This window comes from Myotis nattereri, assembly GCF_964212035.1.
Source record: "Myotis nattereri genome assembly, chromosome: 8".
NCBI lineage: Eukaryota > Metazoa > Chordata > Mammalia > Chiroptera > Vespertilionidae > Myotis > Myotis nattereri.
In genome coordinates this window covers 75,844,672-75,868,022 of record NC_138083.1, presented here as the reverse complement: position 1 = coordinate 75,868,022, position 23,351 = coordinate 75,844,672, and the positions used below count along the sequence as shown (strand labels likewise).

The 23,351-nt window shown below is 40.7% G+C and overlaps 1 protein-coding gene across 4 annotated transcripts in view; it reads right to left on the bottom strand.

Moving 5' to 3' along the window:
- Nucleotides 1–23,351, bottom strand: part of KIAA1328 — a 173,127-nt gene that overhangs the window by 5,621 nt on the left and 144,155 nt on the right. For all 4 annotated transcript variants that reach the window (XM_081097152.1, XM_081097150.1, XM_081097151.1 and 1 more), the window contains one exon: nt 21,911–22,013. In XM_081097152.1, coding sequence (XP_080953278.1) covers nt 21,911–22,013 — 103 coding nt within the window. The remainder of the gene's footprint in view (nt 1–21,910; nt 22,014–23,351) is intronic.

Sequence of the window (23,351 nt, the reverse complement as noted above, 5' to 3'; positions counted from 1 at the left end):
AAGTGGACCTGCCCGGCTGCTGTGGCTCAGTGGTTGAGCGTCAACCTATGAACCAGGTCACAGTTTGGTTCCCAGTCAGGGCACAAGCCTGGGTTTCAGGCTCAGTCCACAGTGGGGGGCACGCAGGAGGCAACCGATCAATGATTCTTTCTCACCATTGATGTTTCCATCTCTCTCTCTCCCTCTCCCTTCCTTTCTGAAATCAATAAAAATATATTTTAAAAAAGAACACATCTATGAAATTATAAAAAAAACCCACACCCTGTGAATTCTGAAAAACATTTGGTTCTGAGAGTTTTGGATGAGGGACTGTGGACCTGCAACATTTTTTCTCCTGGCTCTCAGTCCTGAGTTAAGTCTTCACACAAAGATATTATCATGAACAGAAACTGACTTCCAAAAGTTACCCAATCTTCTTCAACAAGACCCACCATTCAAGGTTCATGAGCTATCTACTCTTGGCTTTTTACTATTGTCGTTTGGAAATCTGTGTTAAAGATTGTTACAAGATATGCAAGCAATGTACATGAACTCAGAGATTTTGATATAGAAAGCAAATCTGATCATTTGTACAACTATAAAAATAAAATTAAAAAACAGAATTTTTCTTTTTGTCATTGTAGCAGGAACTACATACAGAGATTAAAACAAAATTATCACCCCTCCTCCCTATGCCTGCACTTTAAGTATTAGAAACCTTAAGGTAGCTTACTTATTTTCTCTAGCATCTTAATCATTTTGTGAAATCATGATGTTAGATAATGGCCATTTAATATAAAATGTTCTCTTTCTATGGAATTGTGACTTCCTACTAATTATGAATTAAAGCCTAAGTTAGTATGGCTGGAAGCCAGAACGACAAATAAAATTTATAGAGCCCAGTGTCGGTTATGCTGAGAGAAAAGCACCATGAGGCAGCTTGGAGTCAAAGAGTGTTACTGCGAGGCTCCACAGTCGAAGCAGCGAGCTGACTGCTGGCGAACGTAATGCAGAAGCCGGGAGCAAGGGGAGGAGCGCTTGCCTTGCACGTTACCAGGCCACAGTGACGCTGGGTGACCCTGCTCGTTAGCATGCACTTTAGAAAGTTCAGGGCACGTATGGATAAGCACTCATCCCATTTTATGCTACACATTATTGAAAACACATTCTATAACATAAATAATTCATCAGTGCGTTGTTTGAAATTTAAGATTACAAAACTGAACGGTAGTGTTCTGTTTTATGACTGTTTGTACTTTCACAGAGAAAGACAATATGGATAGATGGACTTTATAACCTTTATATGAACCTATTAGAAAGAACAACCCAACAGAAAAGAAACAACCCTATCCTCTACACACACACACACACACACACACACACACACACACACACTGTGTGTGTGTGCCACAGGCGGTTAGCTTCAGGCTGCAGTAAAGCTAGGTGTTTAGTGCTGACACAGGGACAGTGACTGTGAAGCAAGGTGTCCTGCTCACTCTCAGAGACACAGGAGAAGTTGGGAGAAAATAGGAGTTCGTTGGGAGGAAATTCTTCCAATTTAAGATAACAATTATATCTCTCCATCCTCTTGCCACAAAGGTGATACAGGCTGGCTGAGGGCAAAATCATGAAGCATAGAGCTCGGTGGGTGTATGGTTAGAGGGCTTGCCTACTTTGTCGGTAAGTGCAGGATGGTGAGCTCTGAGACCGTTTCCCTAACTCTTGATGCAGCTTCATGGAGAAGCATGTTTGAGTTAATATGTGAGCCCACTGGCCATTGTCTATGACACACACCTAAAGTGAACATTGGAGATGGGAGAACATCCAGCCATTTAGGGAAGGTTAAGGGCAACAACACATGGTGGGTATCCAACTCCCCTATTAAACGCAAGATGGGACACTGAGGTGAAGCAGCTAAGATGCCGTAAACGCCAGCCTGCCGGATTGACACCATGGTCCCCAGGATGCTCTCCACGATGAAAGATATGAGAGTGCACCCAATGTCCCTCCCCTGTGACTCTGCTACTGGGGGGGGGGTGCGGGGGGAGAGAAACAGTGCAGGAAACTGTATCCGATTTACTGTCCCAACTTCCTTTAGTGCTGGGAGAATTAGAACGATTCCGTAGAAAGGGAGAAAGGAAGGGGAGTCAATGAGGAGAAAACTAGTGTAGCCAAACAGAGTGGAAACATTTCAGTGGTTGTAAACACACGGAGTGGGAAGGCAGGAACTGATGAGGAAACACCAGTTGAACACAGCATTACCAAGCCTGCCAGGCCCCATGGGTTTCCCCAGTGCCCTGGCAGTAAAATGGCCCAGACAGATCAACCATCTATCCCAGTTTGGAAGAATTTAGAAAACTGGATGACAAGGAAAAGTCCCATGAATTTGATATTGAAATACAAGAGGTGTCAGTAAGAAAGACCAAGTCTGAGGAAGACTAATGGGAATACTGGGATATTCTGGCTCATCAGAGCTGGCCCCGGGCCAGCAGAGAAATTGAACCTGACATTCCTTGTTTGGGTCAAAACCTATGATAAATAGAAGGAATAGGTAAAAGTAAATAAATGGGTTATAGAAGGTGAAAATCCAACGTTATTTTGGTGTCTGAAGAGAGACTCAGAACAAGAGAAACACTCTTAGTTCGGCTTCCAGATGCAGTCTGGGTGCCAAAGCCGCCTCATCTCCGGGAGAGGACAGAGTGGACTAGCAGCAGCAGGTCTGAGCACGTCCTTGGTCAGCGCCTCTGCCTGCTGCATCCTTAACCAGGAAGAGCTGCTTAATCACGTTTCCTCCACAAAGAAATTCATTCTAATTGCGAGATTTAACTTTAACACACATTTATCTCATCTCAAAGAGATGTAGGAGTCATGTTTAGAAAACGAGACATTTTATAGCAGTGACTTACGCCTCAGATTACATTTGTACACAGATGCAATAAAGAAAAAAAAAAGGAGAGAAGTTTCACCAGTAACACAGTCACACTGTTGCATTCCTAAGGTAACTTATGAGAGAAACATGGACATTTTCATCCCAACAATCAACCTTGCTAACAGACCAATTTAAGCAATTTTATTTAGCACCACTAATTCCTACCAGCCTCTTTTTTAAAATTGTTTTATTGCTTAAAGTATTACAAAGAGTATTATATATGTCTCCTTTTTTTTCCTCCCCTTGGCCTTCCCCTAACTTCCCTTACCTGCCTCTTTTTAATTTATTTATGAAATGGTTAATACAAAGAAGAGTGTATGCTTTTTCCAGGTAGTTTATAATTTAGAAAAAATTCCTGGTAGTTTATAATTTAGAAAAAAAAACAGTTTAAAGAAAGAGAAGTGTATAAGAAGCAAAAGAAAGATCTACTAAATCTATATATATAAAAGGCTAAGTGTCTGTCTGTCCGACTGGTAGCTATGATGCACATGGATAATTAGGGGGCAGATGCTCAATGCAGGAGCAGCCATGACGTGCACTGGCCGTGCTATATAATAAAAGGCTAATATGCAAATTGACCGAACGTGGAAGGACCCGTCACTATGATGCACACTGATCACTAGGGGGCAGATGCTCAACACAGGAGCTGCCCCCTGGTGGTCAGTGCGCTCCCACAGGGGGTGAGCCACTCATCCAGAGGCCAGGCTCACTGATGGTGAGCGCAGCAGCGGTGGCGGGAGCCTCTCCTACCTCTGCAACATTCCCCGAGGGCTCCTGGACTGTGAGAGGGCACAGGCCGAGTTGAGGGACCCCCCGAGTGCACGAATTTCATGCACCAGGCCTCTAGTATTAAAATAATAACAGTGATATATACAGTAGGTGGTATGATTGTAAGTGATTTATATGTTACTTTAAAACATATATATTACCATTGTAATTGTCCCAAGTAAGCACAAGGGCTTAAGTGGTTACTAGTACAAACAGTGGTATCAGTAAAAACTCATTAGAAAATAGATTCTTGAAAGGGTCCTCCCTGACCCTTCTACAGGGGCCTCTAAGAAGGATGGTGGGAAAACGGACATCATCCAGAACTACAGGAAGAATGGCTGAGTGGAAATTCTACAACTAGAAGGAAAGAGAAAAGCACACTGAGACTCAGAGGAGCTGCGGAGGTGGAGTGCAGGGGTACGGAGGCGCACGCGGCAAGGGCTGGCGACTGAGGACACGGCTGTCTTTTTGAATTGGGAGAGAGTCACAAGCTCCCGACTGCTCTGAACTCCAGTTCCGGAAGTCTCTGGGGACCCGGACTCATGCAGGGAGAGACTGGATGGTCTGGCAGCGGGCAGAACTCGGAACTCGAGGACGGCTTTCTCTCGGAGGTGCTTGTAGCAATTACCGGGACACTGAGACACGGGGCCCCTTAGGGCAGGGCTGAGGATCAGCCATAGCTGCTTGCTCCGCCCTGTTGATTCCCTGAGACCCCGCCCCACCCAAGCTGCAGCAGAGGCTTTTGCATATGAATGACCTGGCCCTTTGCAATCTGAAAATTACCTAACAAACTGCAACTGGGTCAGAGAGACCCAGATCATCCAAAAGAAGGCCCAAAGCCCCACAGCAGATTGCATTGCTTCACAGCTGGGCCTGATCTGGGCACCTCCAAACCCCAAATCAGGAAGGGGAATCTGCAGATCTCTTCGTAGCTCCTGCTGGGTAGCCTCAAGCAGAGGCTAAATTAGCACCTCCTTAGATCCAAGAGCTAGTGTACCCAGTGGTCAGAGTGGGACCATCCAGATTACAACTCCTCAGATCCATAAGGGACACACTCAGGGGGCAGACTCAGTGAGCACCAAAGCCCCACTGAAGCAAGTCTTGCCCCATAAGGGTGTCTCCAGCACAGAAGTTCTCCCACCATAGACACAGCTGAATCTCACAGCCAATTGGCCTGGAGGTCAATTCCTTTCAGTGATACCTACAACAATCAAGGCTTAACTACAACAAGACTGTGCACACAGCCCACAAAGGGGTGCACCAAGAGTGTCCACCTCAGGTAATTAGGGAGGCTGAGCCTCTGGGCCCTATAGGACACCTAGCACAGAAAACCATTCTATCAACACAGGAAAGCAGCCAAAATTCAGAGACAAAGAAACAGGTCACAAATGACAGAAATGGAGGAAAGCAAACTACTGGATATAGAGTTTAAAACCACGGTTTTAAGGTTTTTCAAGAATTTTCTAGAAACTGCCAATAAATTTAGTAAGACCCTCAATAAGTCTAGTGAGACCCTCGAGGATATGAAAAAGGATCAACTAGAAATTAAGCATACACTGACTGAAATAAAGGATATTATGCAGAGTTCCAACAGCAGACTAGAGGATCGCAAGAATCAAGTCAAAGATTTGAAATGTGAAGAAGCAAAAAACACCCAACCAGAAAAGCAAAATGAAAAAAGAATCCAAAAATACGAAGATAGTGTAAGGAGCTTCTGGGACAGCTTCAATTGCAACAACATCCGAATTATAGGGGTGCCAGAAGAAGAGAGAGACCAAGATATTGAAAACCTATTTGAAGAAATAATGACAGAAAACTTCCTCTACCTGGTGAAAGAAATAGACTTACAAGTCCAGGAAGCTCAGAGAACCCCAAACAAAAGGAATCCAAAGAGGACCACACCAAGACACATCAGAAATAAAATGCCAAGAGTAAAAGACAAAGAGAGAATCTTGAAAGCAGCAAGAGAAAGACAGTCAGTTACCTACAAGGGAGTACCCATACGACTGTCAGCTGATTTCTCAACAGAAACTATGCAGGCCAGAAGGGAGTGGCAAGAAATATTCAAAGTAATGAATAGCAAGAACCTACAACCAAGATTAGTCTACCCAGCAAAGCTATCATTCAGAATTGAAGGTCAGATAAAGAGCTTCACAGATAAGAAAAAGCTAAAGGAGTTCATCACCACCAAACCAGTATTATATGAAATGCTGAAAGGTATCCTTCAAGAAGAGGAAGCAGAAGAAAAAGGTAAAGATACAAATTATGAACAACAAATACACATCTATCAACAAGTGAATACAAAAAGCAAGTGAATAAATAATCTGATGAACAGAATAAACTGGTGATTATAATATAATCAGGGGCATAGAAAGGGAGTGGACTGACTATTCTCGGGGTGGGGCGGAAGGGGTGTGGGGGATGCGGGAAGAGACTGGACAATAATCGTGCACCTATGGATGAGGACAGTGGTGGGGGGAGGGGTGAGAGCGGAGGGTGAGGTGGGAACCGGGTGGAGGGGAGCTATGGGGGGAAAAAAGAGGAACAACTGTAATAATCTGAACAATAAAGATTTAATTTAAAAAAAATAAGGATGGTGGTTGGTATCATGAGGGGGTGGAAGCTAGATGTCCATTTCATAGCTAATTAACCTTTTCAAAAATTCATCTTTATTGTGTCATAGCTAACTAATCTTACACAGCAGTTTAAACCTGACTTTGGGACCATAGGCTGAAGGTAGTCACAAGAAAGTAAATTTGAAATAGTTCATTATAGGCCACACAGTATTTCATAATTTTTGTAAAGTACAGGAGTATATTTCTTAGAAGTTAATGTTAAATAGTTTATGGTATTAAGTTATAATTCCAATTCTGTGATATCTTTGATCTTAAACCTCTGATATGAAAAACTTCCATATGTAAGCTTTTCATTTCATTTAAAATTTCATTTTAGTCAGATACCCAATGTCAATAATAAATGCTGATTTGTTCCCACCAACTTTGCTACTAACCTATTCCAGACTTAACTTACTCACAGCTTTTTCTAGTACAACATGTTCTCCTTTCTTTCAAATAAACAGTTGTATGAAGGAGAAATGTACTTTTTTTTTTTGCCATCAATGACTGGTTAAAAAAGATCTTAGCCCCAGGCTGTTTTTTTTTTTTTATACCCAAACACTTGAAAATACCTGTGTTTCAATCAGGAAATGAATGATAACCTGCACTAATGAAATAGTACCAGCACCCAATGGGAACAGAAGTTTTCCCCTCTGTAGAATCTTGAGGCCATCCTCACCCATATGGAAATCCAAATTAACTGAAAAGAGTTAGTTTTTTCTCCCCTTAATAACAGTTTTTTTCCTATCTCTGTTTGGAGATCATAAATGGATAAACTTTACTTTCTTCAATCTAAAATGAGTGTGACACCAGGATTTACCCTTTATGCAACAACAGGAGCAGAGAGAGCACAGAAGACTATGAAGTCTGCAGGGCGTGAAATTAAAATTTTCCCATCGACACAAAAGACTCCAGTGAAGCAATGCTACAAGCCCAGCGTGACACCTTCTGGTTTGAATAAAAGTCAATGCCATGTGACCTACAGTTTGTACACCAGTAGAAACATAGTGCTGCTCACAAAAATATTTATATCCGAGGGAGGAGACAGAAGAATTGGGACAAGCTGTGGCGAAGCAGAAGCTTCCTTAAGGGGCAGCCCTGTGCAGAGGAGCAGTGGGAGCTGCAGAGCGAGCTGGGGGCGTCTGTGAGCAGCGCAGAACCGCCCACTCCCAATGCTCCTGCTGCCCAGGGGCCTGGCTCTGTGTTCCAGGGCCAGTCCATGTCAGTTCTGCATGCACTGGCTGGATCTTTGTAAAGCATGGTTTGTGTTACACTCATGACCCACCTCTCAGCTTTCACCAGAATCCAGTGCTTCCACCCCAGTCCACTTCTTCTCAACCAAAGCCCAGCAGACGGGAGCTGGGCGTGGGCTGTGTCAGCTGGTCCACAGAGAAGCTGATTCTAGGAGCAGCCCATTTCTCAGTCACGGGTAGAGGCCGTGAGGCCAGCAGACATGGATGGGGGGAGGGGACACTGAGGACCTGCCCCTGAGCTAATAGGCACAGTGCGTGCTTCCAACCCACGTGGGAGGGCCCTGCTTCATTAACAGAGAGCATTTAGCAGCATCCTGATGGAAGTGCACACAGAATGCCATTTGTGGTAAAGAGTCCATTCTTCCCATGGTAGGGCGGGGGTCCCAAGGTGAGATCCTTGCAGCCTTCATCAAGTTATATCCAGAGCCAAGTACGTGACTGTGGTGGCTTTTGCCAGGCATACTTCTTCCAAGGCACAGGGAAGAGACAGCCCTTGGTAAGATATAGCTTTCCATCCCTTCCCTCAGCATGGACTGGCACGGTGCCCAGCTCTGGCTCTTACAAGTGCCTCAGCAGGGTGACTCAGAGCCCCATAAAGAAGAACGTCCCCAAGGTGCGACTCCCAGCATCCTTTTGTTTATTTAACACATGACGTTCAAAAAATAATCCAATGGCTAAGCATGCTTTTTATCTTATCTTTCCTATATATTTTTATTATTAATGTGAACATTAATCAAAAAGTTGAAAGGAAGAATTCTTCAGATATGCTAAGAAACACGACTGTAGCACGGCTTTTAGAGTTGGGTTGGGGCCCTTTGTTCTGGCTCTAACAATGGCTCTGGTTTCCAAGTAGCCCATGTCCTGTGACAGGGAAGCTTGAAGCGGGGTCCCTATCTTAATACAAATCCCACCCACCCCAGAATCTCCCAACTCCCCCAAAGGAAGCAGCAGCCGCTCCCGTATAACAGTAACCACTCTCCCCCGCCTGCCAAGAGGCTTCCCTTCCAAGCAAGCGTTCAGCGTTCAGGGATGAGTGCCAGGCAACACGATGATGAGCCTTCAGCCTCAGTGACAGTCATACTCAGAATGAAACCATGGCAGAAAAGAAATTGATGAAAGCGTGATCAGTAAACAGGTGATGTGTTGTCAATTACTCTTGAGCTCTAAGACCAACTTGGAATCATTCTTTCGTGGGGAACATTAGAATTTGTACCAAGTGGCTCATTCATATTCTCTAAGAAGCCATAGCAAAGATGTTTTGGTGAGAATTTGGATCCGGAAGTCTTAAGGCTAATGAAAATAAAAATGTTCATGTATTTTGTTTTACTGTTTTTAAAGAACTATCATATATGTCTCTTCATTTTTGTGGTTGAACTCATAAAGGACAACTGAAAGAAAAAAATGACTATAATGTCTTTTTTTGAGGGGCATATCTCATTAATATGAAAAGCAAATAGCTTATGGGAAAATATGAAAATGTTAAATATATTAGAAGTGTTTATATGTGTACACACATATTCAAATATAGAAACAGTATACAAAAGTGTCCAGCTGAGTGGAAGATTAGTCAATGAGCACTTACTGCCTTTATTCTTGGTCTTCTCCATTATAAGTCTTCTTACTGATCAAGTCCTTGATGTACTCAGTGACATTCTTGGTACTATAAGGCACAATCCTGACCATTTTCCCTGAGGCAAGGCATGTAGCCTACCCTAACATGCACTCATTTTTTCTCTGTGGCCAATAACCTCAATTTGGACTTCCAGGATGCTATCTTTTTTCTTTCTCCTGGTGTCCTCCATAAAGCAAGAGCTAATGTTTAATTTCATTTAAACATTAAAAAAAATAAAGACCCTCAGTAAACACAGGCTTGTGGAGCATAATCCAGGAAATGTAAGTTGCATCCGGTCCTCTGCCAAGCGGAAAGCCAGAGGCCCCCACAGAATCGCTCTGTGCCTCGCGTGAATGACACGCTGCCAAGTTTGCATATCTACTTAAGGTTTCTAACCACTGGCCAGCATGAAAACCCAAAGGTCTGGAAGAGAAATTTCAACCATGCTGCTGTGAAACCAATCATTTCATTATTTTTGAAAATATTCATTTTTGAAAATGTGTAAGTGTGCAATCTTGAGATAGATGCGTGTGTTCTTGTTTTAATTTTATTTCTGAACAAAGGGTAAGGTTCAGACATAGGATGAAAGGATGGAAAACGTGAGGTTCCATGTGGTCAAGGGACTTCGTTAAGGTTTTGCTGCTAGTGAATGGCAGAGGCAGGTGCTGACAAATCCAGGTGTTTGGACTTTAAGTCTAATGCCCTCTCCTCTAAGCCATGCTGCTTGTCTGCACTGCAAGGGTTTCACCTTGAGAAAACCAAAACACAACTAGCCACGGGCCAGAGCAGCGTTCAGAGGAAGCTCTGTGATATGGTGGAACACCTTACTGCTAGTCAGGAAGTTCAACAATGACCACTACAATTTAGCCTTACACCAGCTCTGTGCTCAGTGCTTTACATAAACTATCTTGCCTAATGATCACGACAAGCCTATGAGGGAGATATTATTATCCCCACTTTATAGATAAATGATTTGTTCAAAACCACAGAGCAGGCATTCAAACCTTGGCCTATAAACCTAGGTGTTATAATTATTACACCTGGCTCCGAACTGTTCTGTAATGGCCTCTTTCAGCTTTATTTTCTCATGACTGTGAGGGTTACACTAGGTAACATATAAAAGGGTTTTTATAAAAGCATTAAGTGCCTAGAACAGAAAGTGACACTCAAAAGTGCTTCTTTACACTGAAGTTAAAGGAGCGTAATGCCCTTGGACCGATGAACACTCTAAAACACCAGTCCATGACCTAAAACTGAAGAATAGCAGGAACCAGCACTACTGAGCGGTGCCACAATCACAGCAGCTTTCAGAGTTCAGTGCCGGAGAAGACACACCGAGGAGACATAATCCTCCCCTATTGCTGGCTCTACAAAGAAATAACATATTTATGTCATATGCTCCCAGGGTAAGCTGAGGGTTTTCCCAACTACTTGGACTATGGGTTATAAACTTTTGAAATGGGTTTGATCCTACAAGTGGGAGTCCTATGTTTTCTTTCTTTCTTTTTTTTTTTTTTTTAATCCTCACCCGAGGATATTTTTGCATTGATTTTTAGAGAGAGTGGGAGAGGGAAAGGCAGAGATATAGCAATGTGGAGAAACACATGGATTGGTTGCCCCCTGCATGCGCCCAGATGAGGGTCCCAGCTGGGAAGGAGCAGTCCGCAGGCCGACGCTCTACCCACTGAGCCAAACCGGCTAGGGCCTTTGTTTTCTTTTAAAATACTGTTTTAAAAATTATGTAGGTAACACACTGTTGTTGTAGAACATTTGGAAAATACAGAAAAGAGTGAACAATAAAATAGCTCTGTAATCCTTTTACCTACAACTTAGAAAGATTTCCTAAAGCCCCGGATTAGACTAAGTGACCAGTAAATATAAGCTGCTGTACATTTTCCTGTTCTGTGTGCTCTTCCTCTGGTAAGAATGTCGTGACAAATGTCCTTAGGCTGAATTCATTTCTTGGAATTATGCTATGTCTTTATTATTTCTACTTCCCATTTGTTTCTGTTTTCCTAACTTACACACTCTATAAATAGAGTGTGCAAGAGAAATGGATGATTATATTAATGGCTTTTAACAGTGGGAATTATAATAACAGTCCAACATCATGGCTTAATTAAAAGCAACATCTTTTCATCAAACATGTAAGAACGTTCAACTGCTCTTGGTGGTAATGTACCACCGGCAGGGAATTTCAAGTCATTAACCCAACTTCAACCAGACACTTTGGAATGGCTGGGCTATTCATCCCCCTGATTAAAGATGGAAGGCAGAGTGGCATATTTATAACTTCATATTTTTTAAACATATTCAACACATTCTTTTCTGAGGTTTTCAGATGATTCCTTTTTATTGTCATCATTTTATGTGTAGCATTTCATTAGGTTTTTTTTTTAATCTTTATTGTTCAGATTATTACAGTTGTTCCCCTCCCCCCCCCCATAGCTCCCCTCCACCCGGTTCCCACCCCACCCTCTGCCCTTACCCCTCCCCCCCCACTGTCCTCATCCATAGGTGTATGATTTTTGTACAGTCTCTTCCCGCACCCCCGCACCCCTTTCCCCCCGAGAATTGTCAGTCCACTCCCTTTCTATGCCCCTGATTATATTATAATCACCAGTTTATTCTGTTCATCAGATTTTTTATTCACTTGATTTTTAGATTCACTTGTTGATAGATATGTATTTGTTGTTCATAATTTTTATCTTTACCTTTTTCTTCTTCTTCCTCTTCTTAAAGAATACCTTTCAGCATTTCATATAATACTGGTTTGGTGGTGGTGAACTCCTTTAGCTTTTTCTTATCTGTGAAGCTCTTTATCTGACCTTCAATTCTGAATGATAGCTTTGCTGGGTAGACTAATCTTGGTTGTAGGTTCTTGCTATTCATCACTTTGAATATTTCTTGCCACTCCCTTCTGGCCTGCAAAGTTTCTGTTGAGAAATCAGCTGACAGTCGTATGGGTACTCCCTTGTAGGTAACTGACTGTCTTCCTCTTGCTGCTTTCAGGATTCTCTCTTTGTCTTTTGCTCTTGGCATTTTAATTATGATGTGTCTTGATGTGGTCCTCTTTGGATTCCTTTTGTTTGGGGTTCTCTGAGCTTCCTAGACTCGTAAGTCTATTTCTTTCACCAGGTAGGGGAAGTTTTCTGTCATCATTTCTTCAAATAGGTTTTCAATATCTTGGTCTCTCTCTTCTTCTGGCACCCCCATAATTCGTATGTTGGTACGCTTGAAGTTGTCCCAGAGGCTCCTTACACTATCTTCATATTTTTGGATTCTTTTTTCTTTTTGCTTTTCCAGTTGGATGTTTTTTGCTTCTTCGTACTTCAAATCTTTGACTTTGATTCTTTGCGATACTCTAGTCTGCTGTTGGATCTCTGTATAATATTCTTTATTTCAGTCAGTGTATGCTTAATTTCTAGTTGATCCTTTTTCATATCCTCGAGGGTCTCACTAGACTTATTGAGGGTCTTACTAAATTTATTGGCAGTTTCTAGAAAATTCTTGAAAAACCTTAAAACCGTGGTTTTAAACTCTATATCCAGTAGTTTGCTTTCCTCCATTTCTGTCATTTGTGACCTGTTTCTTTGTCTCCAAATTTTGGCTGTTTTCCTGTGTTGATAGAATGGTTTTCTGTGCTAGGTGTCCTATAGGGTCCAGTGGCTCAGCCTCCCCAATTACCTGAGGTGGACACTCTTGGTGCACCCCTTTGTGGGCTGTGTGCACAGTCTTGTTGTAGTTAAGCCTTGATTGTTGTAGGTATCACTGAAAGGAATTGACCTCCAGGCCAATTGGCTGTGAGATTCAGCTGTGTCTATGGTGGGAGAACTTCTGTGCTGGAGACACCCTTATGGGGCAAGACTTGCTTCAGTGGGGCTTTGGTGCTCACTGAGTCTGCCCCCTGAGTGTGTCCCTTATGAATCTGAGGAGTTGTAATCTGGATGGTCCCACTCTGACCACTGGGTATACTGGCACTTGGATCTCTAAGGAGGTGCTAATTTAGCCTCTGCCTGTGGCTATCTAGCAGGAGGTATGGAGAGATCTTCAGATTCCTCTTCTTTGTTTTGGATTTGGAGGTGCCCAGATCAGGCCCAGCTGTGAAGCAATGCAATCTGCTGTGGGGCCTTGGGCCTTCTTTTGGATGATCTGGGTCTCTCTGACCCAGTTGCAGTTTGTTAGGTAATTTTAGATTGCAAAGGGCCAGGTCATTCATATGCAAAAGCCTCTGTGCACAGCTTGGGTTGGGCAGGGTCTCAGGGAATCAACAGGGTGGAGCAAACAGCTATGGCTGATCCTCAGCCCTGCCTTAAGAGGTCCTGGGTCTCAGTGGCCTGGGGTAATCACTGCAAGCACCTCTGAGAGAAAGCCGCCCTCGAGTTCTGCCTGCTGTCAGAGAGTCCAGTTTCTCCCGGTATGAGTCTGGGTCCCCAGAGACTTGCCTGGAACTGGAGTCAGGGCTGTGGGGAGCTTGTGTCTCCCTCCTGATTGAAGAAGACAACCGTTTCCTCAATTGCCAGCTCTTTCTGCGTGAGCCTCTGTACCTCTGCACTTTACTTCCGTACTTCCTCGGAGTCTCAGTGTGCTTTTCTCTTTCCTTCTAGTTGTAGGATTTCCACTCAGTCAGCCTTCCTGTGGTTCTGGATGATGTCCGTTTTGTCTTTTAGTTGTATTTTTGAAGTGGTTGTGTGAGGCAGCAATTTCAGGTGTTTACCTATGCCGCCATATTCTAGGTTTTGTTTTAATGATAGTTCAGGGCCAAGTTTTAGGAAGTTATTTGAAAAATCTAAGAAGAAATTCTATTTAATACTATTATGAGACAGATTTAATAGTCATCACATTGCAATGATATGTAATTTGTATGAACACATATTTTGAATGGATGTATCTGCACATGTGTGACACGGCAGTCATGGAAGAGTAGTCAGTCGTCATTCCCGGCCACCACTCAGATACACCATTTCGTAGAGGCAGTGAGGCTTGCTGGTGAAAGCTGTGACATAAACCCAGGGAGTGCCATGGGCTCCAGTTGGAGGTTTGAGAGTTAGTTTAGCTTCCATCTCTCCACCTTTGGGAGAGTAACACATTATCATTTTCTCTGCGGGGCACATGAGGGAACCTGCCTGAGTCCTCAAAATATTTATGTAAATGTGTAGATGAGATACAGTTCGATTTTTTTTAAAGCCACTGTTAGGATTCTGGGCACACGTGCGAGAAGGCACTCACTTTGGCTGTTGTGTGTAGTGAAACCACAATGCCCTGTTCTCTGTAGGCTAAGTTTCCTCTTATCAAGTTATAAAATAAATTCCAACTATCAAAGTCAGTTTGCTTCCTCCTCTAAAGCAGAATTTGATCAGCTTAGTGTTTACACCTCAGAACCAAATCCAAGTCTCAGGCAGTAGAAAAGAATAAAACAATTCTGAGATTTGGGATTGGGCAAGCAAAGTTTAAGCCCTCTTTCCTGCTTCCTCATTGTGTGGCTTCGAGCAGCCACTCAGCTTTTCCGTTCTCATTGCCTCATTATAAGGTGGGAGAGCACTACCACATACCTCACAGGCTTTTGATGCAATTTAAACAAGACAATGAATATGAAAAACATTCTGTCAACTCTAAGGTATATGCCAAGGATTATGAACAGGTAATTATAATTTTAGGCATTATATATTTATTACCAGCATAGTAAGAAATATGTTTCTTGAATACTCTGTTAGCTGTCAATCCAGAATTTTGTTGCTCGAGATAAAACAGATCATTGTTAGAATTATTTACACCATTTTCCCTTCTCTGCAAATATCTCCAGCAGTACTGACTTCATTTTCTTTGGGTATATACCCAGAAGGGGAATGCTGGATATTATGTAGTCCTATTTTTAATTCTTTGAGGAACCTCCATGCTGTTTTCCATAAAAGCTATACTAGTTGAACCTCAGAGGGAAGGCAGGGGAGGGTGGGTGGGTGGGAAGAGATCAACTAAAAAATTTGTTGTGCATATACATATGCACAACCCATGGACACAGACAATAGAGTGGTGAAGGCCTGGGGTGAGGGGGCAGGGGTGGGCTACAGGAGGTCAAATGGGGGAAAAAGGGACTTATGTAATACTTTCAATAATAAAGTTTTTTTAAAAAGCTATACCAGTTTACAGTCCCACAAAGTATATAAGAGTTGTCTTTTCTCCATATCCTTCCCAATAATTGTTATCTTTTATCTTTTTTTATAACAGTCATCCTAACAGGTGTGAGGTAATGTCTCACTGTGGTTTGGATTTGCATTTCCCTGATGATTTGTGATGTTGAGAATCTTTTCATATACCTGTTGGCAATTTGTATGTCTCCTTTAACAAAGGGCAGCATCCATTCATGATAAAAACTCTCAACAAAATATATAAAGAGAAAAATTTCCTCGAAACAATAATGACCATTTGTAAAAAGCCCACAGCTAATCACAATCCATGATGAAAAACTGAAAGCTTTTTCTCTAAGGCATGGTATGAGGCAAAGATGCCTGCTCTCAAGATTTCTGTGCAACGAAGTATAGGAAGTACAGCAAGAACAAGGCAAGAAAGAGAAATAAAATACATTCAAATAGTTAAGGAAGAAATAAAATTATTTCTGTAAATGACATGACTCTATATGCAGAAAACCCTAAAGACACTGCAAAACAAAAACAAAAAAAGCTGGTAGAACTAATAAACAAATTCACTAAATTTGCTAGACACAAAATCAACATACAAAAACCAGTAGTGTCTCTTTACATCAAAAGTGATCTATCTGAAAAGGAAACCAAGGGGGGAAATCCCATTTATGATCCCATGAAACAAATAACATACTAGGGAATAAATTTACCCAATGACACGAAAGATTTGTATACTGGAAACTATAAAACATTGATGAGAAGAACTGAAGATGACACAAATAAATGGAAAGATATCCCATGTAAGTAGAGAAGTGAAATAGAAATAGGCTAACTCCAGCTTCAGTTCCAAAAACTCACTAATCAGGCAGATTTGGTGAGATCTGCATTTCTCTCTTCAATCTCATGGAAAAAAACCCACAAAGAGGTCAAGAATACCAGCATGAACTCTTATGAGCCAGGGAAGAACAGAGAGATGAGGTCTTAGTAACCTTTTTCCTCAGAAACTGAGAATGTCATCCTATCCCTGTACACCAGGTAGGTTCTTTTGTTGATCAGTTTGGAATAATCATCACTGTGTTGTCACATGACGAAGAGAAAGAAACTCCACCAAGTCTGTTTCATTGAACAATCCTAGAAGATATTAAAGATCTTCATCTTTAATATAACATATATCAGATCTATATATCTGAATAGAAAAAAACATCAATATACAAAGGATATACAGCTGCAATAGACTCTTTTTCCCAGTCAAATTTGAAAGAAAAGATTTGAAGATCCAAAGCTACATTAATGCAAATATCTGCTGTTGCAAGTATACTTTTTGATTAAATTGGCATACATCAAGCACAATTAGAAAGGCTATTTATAACGAAGAAATACATAATTCTGCATCTTAATGGGGATGACAATTACAGCTGATGGTTGCTAATTAACATTACTTCTTTTGCTCTGGGGGCCAGATATTTCTTGCATGATCTTTATTGCTGGCAATGGACATACCTAATTCTGGAAGGCACAAATGGGTTATCAGTACCATTTGTGCTCATAGCAAATTCATTGGTAACCTGCCCGGGTCTGGATTCACACTGGAGTACAGGATCAAGTAGAAGCAGTAAACTGACTCAGAATCATGACAGGAAAAGGGCTGAACTTTTTAAGTGAAGGAGCACCTACCCTCCTTGTTCAGAATGACAGGGAGAGAAGCCCTTCCTAGCGCCCTCTCCAGGAGGACTGACTTGTGAGTGTTGCTTGGTTCAGCTGAGCAGAAACGGGCCTCTTGTGGCAAGATGACCATGTGTTTACTCTCCTGGAAGCTCGGGGGTGGGGGTGGGGGTGGGGGTGCATGGGTGCTGGAGGCCAGGAGTGAAACAGATGCATTCTAGCTCCCAGCACAGAAAACTATAAAGATCTCTCTGCCTGTGTTATCAATTACATATTTACTTTGTTAGCGTGAGATAGATGAATATTTCTACATACAAAGGTGCCCAGCTAAAATCAGGCTAAGTGATATTAATGTCCTATGGTCAGTATTATTGAACCTCAAAAGCAATAAACTTTATGAGTCAATAAATATTACATTTGCAGCATAGTTAACATTCCTTTACTGTCTCTAGCTCTTATTACACATGGTAACTGCAAGTCTACAATACATTATTCATATTTGGGGTGTCACCAAGTGATGGATTGCTGTAGGAGAGGCTGTCCTTTAAATAAATCAACAAATAAAAATGCAAATGTTAACATTTTCAGCCACAACTTTTTCCATCTTGAATGGGGAATGAAAATTTCACATTATATTGACAGGCAGCAGAGAGAACAATTAACAGCCTACACTGTGAATGAGAAAGATGACTTTGCCACGCCTCATTTTATCACTTGCATATGGAATGATAGGGGGTTTCTAGGTGTTAGCACTTTGCAGAGAACAAAAGAAAACCTGTCTCCCACTAGCATACGTCCCACACCCATATTCTCTTGCAAGACTTGCAAATTCTTGGGATTTTGGGGTGGACAGGGAAAGGTCTTTTACTCTTATTTACCTTAGTATTACCTTCAAAGATTTGTTGCGACAAAGAACAATAGGTTTTTCTTTTGCATTGAATTCCCTGTAACTGAAAAGTAGTCTATAAAAAAATGCCTTTTCTACACTTTGAAATAAAAATAATTAAAATAATCCCGATTCTGAAGTCTGGAAAGCAACCACTGTGCCTTCCTGGTAACTGATTTCATAGCACTGAATCTTTTTCAACTCTGCACTTTGTAGAATAGACCTATAACATGCCATTGTGCATGTCTAAGAACAAAACCTGGTGTGCTACACATTGTTTCTTTAGCGTTAGCTAAATGCTCATTATTTAAGAAGCTTCTGAGGATCTATATTTAGCTGGTCTGCAGTATTAAGAACCAGCAGATACAGAATCCTTTTTCTTAAGGTCCATAAATATGCGTCTTCACAGCAATTTTAACTGGCCTTGTAAAACTCTATGAAGTTGATACGGTCCATTCAGAAAATGTGTGCTGAGGATGTTCTATAAAACTCTTCCTGTGAAGCACTTGCTTTTACTTTTTCATGCTTCTCGCTAAACTGAAATGCAAGAATCAAATACACATTAAAGTAGTGTTAAAGGTTCCATTTTAATCTCCAACAACAGGGAAATTCACCAAGACTGAAAACCAGGGCTCTCCCTCCTCTTTACCTGTAATTCCTCCAGAGGACTCCCTCAAGATGAGCAAGGACAGATCCTCTGAGCACAGGTGTTTAGTCACAACGTTAAGCCACTAAGGTGGGAACCCCATCAATATTGCAGAACCACAACTCACTGTAGGTCTTTGGCAAAATAACAACAGCAGCATTAAGAAGGAAAAAAGGAGTAATAAACAAAGAATGTGGTAAACTAATTAAATTTTCTTTTGGTTGTGGGTGGCCCCCAAAATAGGGAGGTTGTCTTTGTCAACTATTGTAATGTTTAAGATGATGGCCTTTGGAGCCTGTAATGCTGGCTCACCTCTTATTGGCTATGTGACCTTAGGCAAGTCACTCAGTCTCTCTGAGCCTTAGTTTCCTAATTTTTAAAGTGAGGGTGACAGTAGTACCACTTCATAAGACTGCGATGAAGATTAATTAAGTCAGATGATGCACACAAAGGGCTGGGAATACACATGCTTAATAGATGACAGACATTATTGTCATCCTCTGTGTCATTTCCCAAAAGTTCTTTAAAATTAAAATTGTCTTAAAATTTGTATTCATCTCATAAGTTACTAGGTATTTAAGTGCTCAAACAATCACATTCCCAAGGAAAAGTAAACCAAGCCCTTTTGGTTTTGATATTTATATATTCAGCCATAAGCATATAAATGAGAGTTCGCTTATTAGATATGAGAAATCTTAATGACATATTTATTTTCCTGATTCCAAATAAGACTGGTCAAATTATTAGCTCTTCATTCAAATTTCTCTGTTATAAGTAAATGTTGACAGTCCTTTAATTGTAGTACAAAATCTATATTTTTCAATATCAGTGATTCAGTTAGTTAAATTTACAGTCCAGTGTACAGCTATTCTGTGATAAATTGGGAAGTACTTGCTGTTAAGCAGATTTTTTTTTTTTTTATGAAGGAGGATTAGTTGTGTTTCCATGGAAATCCTCACCAATTACCATTATCAACTAGGGAAAGGCACGTTTAAAGAAAAGTGCTCCATGAGCTCAACTGGCCAAATCTAGATGCCAAAAAAGGCCTCTCTTCTGAGTATCAGCCATTAATACTATCAAGATTTTTCCACTCTTTATTAAATAAACCTCAAAAATGCTCTATGGAAATAAAAGGCATCCCAAATGTAAAGGAACAAGTAAAAACTGTCACCATTTGCAGATGACATGATACTATACATAGGAAACCTTAAAGATTCCACCAAAAACATGTTACAATAAATGAAATCAGTAAAGCTGCAGGATATAAAAAATTAACACACAGAAATCAGTTGCATTTCTACACACTAACAGCATGCTACCAGAAAGAGAACTTAAGAAAACAATCTTATTTACAATTGAATAAAAGTTCCTAGGAATAAATTTAAACAAGGCGGTAAAAGACCTGTACTCTGAAAACTATAAGACACTGATGAAAGAAACTGAAACAACACAAATAAATAGAAAGATAGATCAAACTCACGGATTGGAAAATTAATATTGTTAAGATGTCCATATTACCTAAAGCAATCTGCAATCCCTATCAAAATACCAATAGCATTTTTAACAGAACTAGAAAAGAGAATCCTAAAATTTGTATGGAACCACAAAAGACTCCAAATAGCCAAAACAATCTTCAGAAAGAACAAAGCTAGACTCATCATGATCCCTGATTTCAAAGCATACTACAAAGCTACAGAAATCAAACCAGTATGGTACTGGCATAAAAACAGACAGATCAATGAAATAGAATACACCACTGAAAAATAAACCACACATATATAGTCAATTAATTTATGACAAAGGAAGAATATACAATGGGGAAAAGACAGTCTTTTTAATAAATGGTAATGAAAAGCTGGACAGATATATGGGAAAGAATGAAACTGGAACACTATCTTATACCATATACAAAAATAAATTGACAATGGATTAAAGACCTGAAAACCATAAAACTCCTAGAAGAAAACATAGGCAGTAAAGTCTTTGACATTAGTCTTAGAAATATTTTTTTAAACTAGTCTCCTCAGGCAAGGGAAACAAAGCAAAAATAAATAAATGAGACTACATCAAACTAAAAAGCTTTTGCAGAATGAAGGGAACCATCAACAAAACAAAAGGCAACCTATTGAATGGGAGAAGATATTTGCAAATCATACATCCAATAAAGGGTTAGTGTCCAAAATATATAAAGAACTTATACAACTTAATGCAACACACACACACACACACACACACACACACACACACACACACACACCTGATTCTGATTAAAAAATGGGCAGAGCTATTTTTTTTTCCAAAAAAAGATATACAGATGGTGAACAGACACATGAAAAGATGCTCAACATCACTAATCAGGAAAATGCAAATCAAAACTACAATGAGGTATTACCTCACACCCGTCAGAATGGCTATTATCAAAAAGACAATATCAACAAACAAGTGTTGGTGAGAATTTGGAGAAAAGGGAACCCTTGTTCGCTGTTTGTGGGAATGTACATTGGTACAGTCATTATGGAAGACAGTATGGAGGTTCCTAAAAAAATTAAACATAAAATTACCATATGATATAGCAATTCCACTTCTGCGTATTTATCTGAAGAAAAAAACCCCACTGATTTGAAGAGATATGTGCACACCTATGTTCACTGCAGAATTATTTACAACAGCCAAGACATGGAAGCAATGTAGGTATCCACTGACAGATGAGTGGATAAAGAAGATGTGGTATGAAAGTAAGAAACCTTGTTATTGTTTGGGTTATATTTTGATTTTTGAAACCCCAGTGCATGAATTCTGTCCAGATGCTGGAGGTAAGAGTGCTTGAATAAATTATCATAAATTATCTTGTGAAACACACACACACACACACACACACACACACACACACACACGATGTGGTATATACGTAACAGAATATAGCTCAGTCATAAAAAGAACAAAACGTTGCAATTTGCAACAACATGGATGGACCTAAAGGGTATTATGCTAAGTGAAATAAGTCAGACAGAGATAAATACTGTATGATTTCCCTTATATGTGGAATTTAAAAAGCAAAGCAAACAAACAAAAGAGAACAAACTCATAGATATAGGAAACAAACTGGTGGGTACAGAAAGGGGAGGGGTTGGGGTAGCAGCTGAAATAGGTGAAGGGGACTAAGAGCTACAAACTTCCAGTTAAAATAGAAATAAGTTATAAGGATATAATGTACAGCGTATGGAATACAGTCAATAACATTATAATAACTTTGTATGATGACAGATGGTAACTAGATTTATTGTTGGGATCATTTCATAATGTATATATCAAATTGCTATGATGTATACCTGAAATTAATATGATATTATACATCAATAAAAACAAAATTTAAAGAATGCTCTTCTCTGGAGAATATTAAATCAAAGAACACCTGATGCTTACCGGGAGGATTCGTGTTGGAATGACGATGTGCTTAAAAGGTCCTTTTGGCTTTCGGTTGTTATAGGAGATGTGGACGCATCTTTTCTAACTCCTGTCATTGTCCCTGTATGAACGATAAAGGAAACAATTTGGGAAGTCAATAAAAAGAAATGGAAAAGCCCATTCTGAGTAATATATTAGAGATTATAGGAATTCCTAAGCTTTGAAATTAAGCATCCCCCATCCCCCTGTAAGATGAAACAATGACAGATGGAAAACTCAGCAGGTTGTTTTGATTTTGTGAGCATCAGAGATCTGCAATATCTTGTTTTAAAAAAGTACATTTGTGCAGTAACAGACTAACTAGAGCTTTTTTAAAAAAAACCTGATTCCTCTCATATTCCTGCTGGGTTGGGTTTACTGTGAAAATGCCCAAGACGGTAGATTGATTTCATTCCCCTTAACGAACATAATAGAAGATCATTCTTCTCTTTGACAAAACAGAAGATTCCAGCACTCTATACCTCCACTCCCCCCAAAATTAAACTTATCCTGCCCCCAAAGCTTTCAAGGTAGACATGAACCTTGAATGTTTCTTTCAAAGACTCTACACTGGCTAAAGGAAGTGTTTCACTGGAAGAGATGCTCAACTAACCATCCTGGGCCCATGTGGCCTCCGCTCCTCTCTAACAAGCAATGTGCATAACTTCTTTCCTGAAGTGCTAAAGAAGAAGAAGACACGGACATGAATATTTGTTGTGGTTGTTTGTTTCTAGTTATTAGTATTTCTAATAATTTCTCCTCCTTGATATTATTTTCCAAACAACACAAAACGTCCCTGTCTTTTTCTGGAACGCTTATTTACAGTCTTCTTCTGATTCCTGGGAGACTACAATCCAGGCTGCTTAAGGAAGTTATTTGGGGAGATTCACTCTTTCTTTGAGAAAAGGGTGAAGATAGCTTTGGTGTGTTGGGAATCCCAGACCCTAAAATGCCAAGCACATAGTCTGCTAACTTCAGGAACGGAACAGTTTAGGTGTGACCCAGGAAATCAGAACTGGAGAAAGCAAGAGCAATCATCACGGACCCTCGCATTCTCAACTATACTCAGTATTAACTGCTCACTGTTATGGATGGGTGTAAACCACTAGCCACCCAAATGCACAACTGTCTTTTGTGTGTACACAAACCTGTGGGACCCTCAACCCAAACCAGTACATTCCCACACTAGACATTAATCCTCAGTCCACACAGTGCATTCAGTCAGTAAATATTTGTCAAGCACCGAACAACAGGCAAGGGCTGGTGCCAGGATTAAGCTCAAGCTTAGTTTAGGAGGAGGGGAAAGAAGGTGTGAGAGCAAGGGGATGAGTTACTCTCAGCAATACAGTAAATGACCCAAAGCAGTATACAGCAGTAACAACAGGTACAGTATGCTCAGTATGTGCCTGGCACTCTCCTC